We start from the raw sequence: 8,131 nt of genomic DNA on the forward strand, positions 1-8,131 counted from the left end.
TGTTGTTATTTCTGTTTCTCGACAGTTTATTCATTTAGTAACGGACGCGCGTCCCGGTTTATGAAAAGATTCCCCTGGTCGCCCGAGGGATGATCCAAACGGATGATCAAAGCTTACCGTTTAAAGAACCTTTTAGGCTGGCAGGTTTTGGGTGTTGTTTAAGAAATGCGCTCTTAAGGCGGCTTCTAACTAATCAGTGCTATCGATGTAGAATGAACACACACTCGCTAAAACCATTTACCATTCGTAGTCCGTCGTCGTCGCTAGGGAATTGTTTTTTTTGTTGTTGTTTTTGTTCAACTTTTATTTCGTTCTGGTTTTGTTACTTATTTATTTGTTTAGTTTTTCACGTTTGTCGCATACCGATTGCGTGCGTGTGTGAGTACTGTTTCAATGCGTACCCTCCCCATTAAATCCGGTACGTGTTTGCATGTGAGGAAAGTAAGACCAAGAAAAGCAAAACTGTATCTGCCGGAAGGATATGCCGCCGGAGCAAGGAAAATCCTGACATGTCCGTGCGCGTGTATGCCAGCACTGATTTTTGTCATTTATGTTTCGTTTACATTTGAATTTCAAATGCTTGTTTTTGTAATGGTATGGCGTGTGCGGCCTGTTCCCCGGCTTAGCGTAGGTAGTGGCGGAGTGTTCACGCGTGTGTCCGTACTAGCATTCTAGTGGGGAAGTTTTTCTTTTTACCATCCATTCGAAAGTACTACGCAACCACCGTTTTAAGTGCGCGCCGCCCTTCGGTATTGCACGCATGGAATGGCGATGATTGGGAAGTGTTGGGAAAAGTCACAGCCCGCCCAAAGTGACACACTCTGGCCCGGCACAGGAAGTGTATTTTGTCCTTCCTGTTTACGTGACACATCGTTGATATATATTTAGCATTCAGAGACATTTCGCGTTGCTTTCGAAAAAATAAAAAAGGAAACAATCCTCCACCGCTTTCCGCGTACCAGCGAGGGCGATCGTATGTCTTGAAGTTTGTGCGCCTTTTCTTAATGTCATCGCAAAACCTAAGTTGTTCTTCCGGAAGGCAACGGTGAGCGGTTGTTGTTTTGCCTTTTTTTTTTGTAAGGTTTTTAGAAATCGTTCACGTTTTTTTGCTTCTGTTCGCTGTTCATTCTGGTTCTGAAATCTACATATTTCATTTTGTTTGTTGACGTTTCGCTGATATGTAGTCGCGGAAATCGGAAGTTTTGTTGTTGTGGTATGACCGGCGATCAGTACTGGTACCGGGAAGCAAATCGTTCGGCACCTTTGCGTGGGGCGTTGAATCGAAAAACTTGAAAGCTTTTCCCAACTCCAGGCGCAACCACAAAGCTTTAGCAAGGTGTGAAAGGTATGACAGCGACGGTAAAAGCATTCCTGTATCCTGCAGTATTGTTGTGAAAAGTCCTTTCAAGTCCACCCCCAGAGTGCTCGCGAGTGTGTGTATATATATCCTAGATGATTAAGTAGTCGATAGAAGCGAGAGAGAAAGAGAGAGTGAGAGAGTAGCGTACTGGGCGTTCGAAGCTTGGCCAAACGGATTCACAATAGCGAATAGCGCAAGTTGAAGGAGGCACAACCACTCCATAGAGTGGTACGTTCTCGAACGATGCCGAATGTAGACGGTACAACGGAATCGTTTCCCTCCCAAATTCCTAACATTCCTGACACTGGTGTTGGTACCGGTGATTTACAGCCGCCGCGCCACGGCCTATAAGCGAACGGTTTTGTTGCTTGTAGTAGTTTGCGGTAAAATTTGATTGATTGGATTTTGATGACATACGGTTACACCTTCCGGGAAGCGTGAAAGCGTTTTTGGTTCGGTGGGCCATTGGTGTGTTTGGTCCCGGTAGCACCCCGCGTGTGATTGCGTGCGAAAGGAAAAGCTGAGATTTATGCCACCAGGATATGTGTCGTTTTATTCAATTGTGATCCTATTGGTTGAGCTATGTTCCGTAAGAGTCCTGCCAAAAGGATTTTTTTCTTTTGAATGTTTCTGTACCAAAATAGGTTTGGAGTCCCACTTTTAGCGGTATTTAAATTTGATTTTACCATTAACCTTACGGTTGCGGTAAAAAGGCGATGGAAATTAATAGCTTTTGAACTGTTTGAAGAGGAAAATGGTGAGCTTTTTTTCCCTGTAAACGATAGTTACATTTATAATGGGGCACTGTATTGTGTATTATTTTTAGAACAGATTTTATGATCCTTACGGAGAGTCCAGTACGGTTGGTTGTAGTTACGCAAACCTTGAAACAGCAAACAGCTACAGTTGCCGGGGGTCGGATTAAAGTCACGTCCTGTGTCGTAAAGTGTCTGGAGATTGGTGCCATAATTTTTCGGAGTGCCATAATAAGTGCACATTAGAAGGCCTCTAACGGCCAGTGTTCTCTCTTTCTCTCACTCTTTCTTATATGTGGCTTGTGCGTGTGTGTATGAGCCTCAATACTAATGGCAAACGGATGGACCCCTACGGGGAACTTTACCGGTTGTCGTGAAAACACGCCAGCGCTACGTGTCCTCTCCGTCTCACGCATGCAGTAAACAAGATTTAAACCTCGCACACACGCTGAATACTTAAAGCCTTCGTTGTGGCTGTTTAGATTGCGACAAGGCTCGGCAACTTGGGATAAGATTTTGCAGTACGCGTTGAAAATTCATCTCCCAGCCAAGGTGAAGCGACCAAGTAGCTGTGTTTGCCACAGCAGCAGCGAAAATAGGCAGAACGTCAGAAATCAAGGCCACCCAATTGTCTGGCGTATTTGTTTCCGTCGGGCTCTATAGAAAGGATAAATGTGTGGACGGTGTGCCGGTGGAGGTGTGGCACCATGTACCTACCTTCCCTTGATGGTTTGCTTTTCATGTAAGGTGAGCCTCAGCACACGTACCGAATGGTACCGAACCGTGTGCGCTAAGCATCAAACGACAGCGACGCCCAGCAACAACGTTCCGTGCTGCTGCAGCCGAAAATATTTACTCGCTTCAATTTATTTTCTAAACCAAACAACAAATATACACACAGGCACATTCGCAAGCTTTTCTTCCCTTGTGCGTTGTGGCCGGGAGAAGATTCATCTTTCCGCCACGGGTGTATAGTACTTATCAGCCGACTTACGTTCGTCACAAGCCGATGGAAAATCGGCTCCTCTTAAATCCGTGCGCCACGGGTCTTTTTTTTTGCCTGGCGTTTCATGGTCGTGTGGAATTGAAAGAAAATCAGTTCCGATGTTTGACAAACACTCCGGTTTATTGTAAGTGAAGAAGGAACTCTAACGTAACTTAAATTTGCTTATGTATCAAGTAATGGCATCTGCTAGGCAAACTTTGCAACCAATGGAATTGGATTTTAAGAGAAAACATTTTAAAAGAAAACATTAACTGCATGTTTTTTGTAATAATTTATGAATTCTATCTTTAGTCCTTAATTTATTGATTAAATTGTTTCATTCTCCACCAAATCCCATCCCCAAGGTTTTTTTTTGACAGGAAAATATTGAATAAATTTTTTTTTATATAATCTTCAGGCAATCTAAGTCATGATTTCAACACAAGCGGCACCTCGCACGGCTCACCGATCTACGGTGATGCGACCATAATATCGCCCCAAAAGCGGGTAAACCGACGTTACCTGTAAATATAGAGTCCAGGATAAGTAACAGCAAGCCTCTCCTCTCGCTCAACGATCGAGCCATCTTTACCAACTTCAATAGCATAGGAACTATGGTTGGTTGCGGTCTTCTTTAAAGGGCAGCCGCTCGGAAAAGTTCATCGCAAGTACTGAATGCTACAGATTAAATTTTCCAGCCTCTTCCAACCGTGGTTGAAGAAACGTTACGAGCCGTTAGATTATTATAATGTTTAAGGATAGTGGATGTCTGTTGTTTTCCCTTTCATTGATTTAAAAATTGAACTTCCTGAAGGAGAAGCCTTCAGCAGCAATGCGTGAACTTTTACTTACAACTTGCTATTTTATTCGAACTACTTATGATTGTTTCCTTGCTATTAATAAATTTTTGACCATTTTGTTTTCTTTCATTAGTCCAGGCATATTATGTTATGTCTTAATCGATATTCAAACATATTTTATGCATTTTTGGTAGCTTGCAGCTGTAAAAAAAAAATGAACGCAGCTTCTTTCTTGTGTGAGTGTGACTTAAGTATAGTTTGCGATTGAATTTTAAGTAACAGTTTAGAATTATTTTTACCCAACAAATATCGGCCATGAGAGAGGAAACCAGACCAAGTTTGCAGGACAGTACGAATACGATGCAAACTTATTGAATTTATTAACAGCAACAATGTACATACTTCAGACTGTCGGTTAGGTTAGGAAGAAACAAATAAATTCAAATGAAACATATTAAAATGGTATGGTTTAATTATATTGCTGTAGTTTCATTAATAGTTGGGTCGTTTAGGGTCTTCTTCTTCTTGGCTTAACGACTTCAAAGGTCATGCCGGCTACTAGACATCGAAATGGCTACTAGACTGCCGATACCTCGTAGTCGGTTAGTCAGCCCTTACTATGGGGGGACGGTCCTCGGATGGGATTTGAACCTCGACCGTTTGAAGACCGGCGTTGATAAACGAGATAGAGAAGGATTTCCAGATTGGATCAAGCACATATGCTCCACAATTGTCATACAAAATCATGAATTTATGGCTATAAGGTAGGTGGTTATAAAATTTAATTCATTCAAGTAACATTCATACAACTTATTGACGTTTTTCATTTCAAATTTATCATTACGTGAACACCAATATCATTAGTCATTTCTTTAACAAACAATTTAAAAAAGCTTGTCCACATTTAAGATTTATTTGTTTAGTTTAATCATTTTATATGTATTCAACAATAATTTATAAAAAAAAAACATGCATCGGGAAAATTCTATTGGAAAATACTGAATTATGCAGGAGACTAAATTGAATCTTGATGGTTAATATTCATTACTAAATTGTTCGCTCCTTGAAATGTCAAAGTAAGATGAAGAAGTAGTTATTCAAAAGGAGGGTAAAGTATTGAACCAAGAACATCTTTTTCGGATTTTATACAACATTTATACCATGTGAAACGTATCGTAGCTTTAAGGCGCGAACGATTGTGAAGCTTGAATTGTTCTTGAATTATGCAAAATGGTTTCGGATCTGAAATATTTCCCAAATTATTAATCTACGATCCTACAACGTTTAACATTAAAACAATATTGTTTTAAAGTTTCATTCCGAATTGAGAATGCAGTCGAATAATTGGATCGAAAGCACGATGCTTATCTGCTGTATACAATACTAGACCTTAGAACATTCTTAGCATATCAATCACTTAAAAACAGCTGCAGTTCTGAAAACAGTCCCAACTGTCATCGGGTTCCGGTTCCGGCACACCCATCAGACAGGCGCGTACACTTTCCTCGATTGCCAGTTCCACATTACGGTAGTGTTTCGCCGAACATTCCACGAACGAGTTTGCATTGATCGTTCGCTTTAGCCGTTCACCCTCGCCCGTCGAAACTTCGTTGTTGTTTCCTTTCCGATTGTCCAGCTTGGTGCCTTGAGGAATTTTAGAGAACAATGAGAGCAATGATTGATTATGGAAGTAGAGTCGAATTTAGATTTAGTTATCATATCATCTCTTACCCAGTAGCACTATGGGAACGGGTGGATCAGTTTTGATCTCAGGGATCCATTTTGTGGACACATTCTCGAACGAAACTCGGTTGTCGATGCTGTAGCACAGGAGAAAACAATTGGCCTGTTGGAGTGGGGGAAAACATTCGCATTTATCTGTTGAAAACTCAGTTTAAGTTGCATAAAAAATATAGGCCTCTTCAAGGTATGCTTATAACAATGCGCTGCTGTGTGTGAAGAAGTTAGGCTGCAAAAAGCAACCCAAAAGCAATTTACACTTGTAGCAGAAAGTTGTAAACATTTTAGCTAGGCAGATCAAAGGGTTTAGAGCAACTTTTTTGAACGCCGCCATCCCCAGGTTTGCGTAATGGTTGCTGGGGCTGCACCGAGGAATATATGGCAGATCGTTCCCCTGCGTGTGCTGTTTGATCTTCAGCAGCACGTACGCACTTGTGCAGGTCCCCACAGTCAGGTGTTTTTACGTGGAATTGCTTCTGTTTGTTGCAAGTGTTTTGGTGAGGCGATGTTTTGTTCGTTTGTGCTTCGGAACATGCGTGAAACTTTGCGAGTACCAGCAAAAATAGGTCTCCTGTGTCGATGACACTCGTCAAAGCAGGTGTTTTTGTACTTGTGTAATTTTTGGTGAACCATTTGAACCATTGTAACTGTTTTCGTCGCTTGTTTATGACAGTCTGTTTCAATGCTTTTTAGATGTCAAGTAATCAAATATAATGGGTTGTAAATTATGAAAATATGTTTTGTCCCTTGTGATGAATATCGTAAATTTTAATTATTTGCACTGCTAAACATAATGATTTTTGGCACTATGAGTTTAGTTCCTTATCTTCTCTGATAGCATTTTAAGACCTAAACAGCCCGGTGGTTCTAGGTTTGTAGAACACAATACGACAATTTCAAACACTACTTTGAGTATTTGGACCGACCCTAACAATAGAATAATAGATAAAAAGTGTATCAATCGTAACAATAAACGGAATTCGCGAAAAATGGTATGGTATACACATACCTTTCGCAACTCCAGTATGAACTGTTTACCGTATCATAGCTTTAAAGTCCGAGTGGCAATATAATAATCATCGATAAGCCTATCATGAAGTTAAGAATAGCACGTATGAAGATGAAGATTATACATCATCAGCAGAATGCGTATGATCTAATCTTCCTAAAGACCCCCTGCATTACTTCCGGCTTCTCCATGGAGAACCTAATTCGTTTATCTTTAGTGGGATAATTGGTAAAGGAGCTGGATTATTCTCTAAATCAATTTTGTGGATATCAATATCCCGAATGCAGCATTTGACACAGAATAATCTACTTTCTATGAGATACGTATAACACATTTTCTCGAATCCTGCATCAATGAAACATATTTCTATATGTATGATATTCTGTAACGTTGAGAAGGACTACTGACTTCTAAATTTAGTTACATAATGATAAAACTACAAGGAGAAGTAAAAAAAAAAAAATCGATTTTCTCATCAATTTCGACTACATTTGAATGGCATTGCATCTTTCGTTTTCGTCTGTTTTTAAGAGTTAGGTGTTGTAAAACTCGAAGATCAGGCTAGAAAATAAAACTGTAAAACTCAAGATCAAGTAAAGGAATTCATTTTAATTAGTTGGAAACAGATTAAATACTAAAGGACTCTATCATACTGTGAAAATCTCATCCATATGATGTATGTTGTTATCCTAATTCTACCAAACCAAACCGCTCTACATCTATGAATTACCCATCAAAATCCCATTTCGAAGCTGATCTTTCAATAAGCAACCTTACCCGTTTGTAAAACTGTTGCCTGATTTTGTCGTACTCTTCCTGGCCGGCCGTATCATGCAGCTGTATGGTGTACTTCTGTCCATCGAGTATCATTTCAATTGATTCCTTATCGTATCTGTTGCGTGCGATGGAAAGCAATGGCAATAATGAAGGAGGTAGGGGAAAAAAACCAAAAGTGCAATCATATGACGGTTCACGGTAAGCAAAGTGCCGTCCGCGCGTACTTACATCGTTGGTTCGTAGAAGTTTTTGAACGATTTGTCTGTGTAGGCGTGTAGCAGGCAGGTCTTGCCGACCGCACCATCGCCGACCACGACGATGTTGAATATTGGTGTGGTCATGTTCACATGCAGGTTAGCGGAAGTTCACCTTTTTCACTGTAGGTATAAGACTATAAAGAGTGTCTTACTATGTTTGAGTTTCCACGATAAAATCACAACGTAAGAGCTCACTTCACACAGTGTACCGGTAACCAAAGCATTTACTTATTCACTATGGGTCACGCTGCACAAACTAAGCGGCCTTTTCGGTCGATCCCTTAAGATCCTCTAACCACGGCTGCTGTACAACCGAACTATCTAGCAGGGCGTGAGTAGACGAGTTCGCTAAGGTGCAGCTTTCACTATCTCAGCATCACGAATGCAACGTTGAAACGCTAAGCCTTAAGTGGTAAGTGATGCACGGAAATTTGCCCATCTGCCCGTT

General features: G+C 40.8%; 2 protein-coding genes across 3 annotated transcripts in view; one reads left to right on the plus strand and one right to left on the minus strand.

Moving 5' to 3' along the window:
* LOC126561303 (nuclear pore membrane glycoprotein 210) overlaps positions 1-3,653 on the plus strand; it is a 359,207-nt gene extending 355,554 nt beyond the window's left edge. For both annotated transcript variants that reach the window (XM_050217359.1, XM_050217358.1), the window contains one exon: positions 3,519-3,653. In XM_050217359.1, coding sequence (XP_050073316.1) covers positions 3,519-3,628 — 110 coding nt within the window. In that variant the 3' untranslated portion in view covers positions 3,629-3,653. The remainder of the gene's footprint in view (positions 1-3,518) is intronic.
* A 1,664-nt stretch (positions 3,654-5,317) lies between these two features.
* Positions 5,318-7,798, minus strand: LOC126563080 (ras-like GTP-binding protein RhoL). The gene is made up of 4 exons (XM_050219693.1): positions 7,655-7,798; positions 7,427-7,541; positions 5,632-5,746; positions 5,318-5,544 (listed from the first exon to the last, which is right to left on the minus strand). Exons 1-4 carry the CDS (start codon positions 7,765-7,767, stop codon positions 5,318-5,320), a joined length of 570 nt encoding a protein of 189 aa, XP_050075650.1. The 5' UTR covers positions 7,768-7,798.
* Positions 7,799-8,131: the final 333 nt, after the last annotated feature.

The sequence above is a fragment of the Anopheles maculipalpis genome, chromosome 3RL, assembly GCF_943734695.1.
Source record: "Anopheles maculipalpis chromosome 3RL, idAnoMacuDA_375_x, whole genome shotgun sequence".
Taxonomy (NCBI): Eukaryota; Metazoa; Arthropoda; class Insecta; order Diptera; family Culicidae; genus Anopheles; species Anopheles maculipalpis.

What these genes read in the sequence shown, in the direction of transcription:
- LOC126563080 (XM_050219693.1), bottom strand. Translation starts at nt 7,767, where the DNA reads ATGACCACACCAATATTCAACATCGTCGTGGTCGGCGATGGTGCGGTC. An exon ending in AACTTCTACGAACCAACGAT is followed by an intron (nt 7,542 to 7,654) that starts GTAAGTACGCGC and finishes CGCACGCAACAG; the next exon opens with ATACGATAAGGAATCAATTG. An exon ending in GGCAACAGTTTTACAAACGG is followed by an intron (nt 5,747 to 7,426) that starts GTAAGGTTGCTT and finishes CCACTCCAACAG; the next exon opens with GCCAATTGTTTTCTCCTGTG.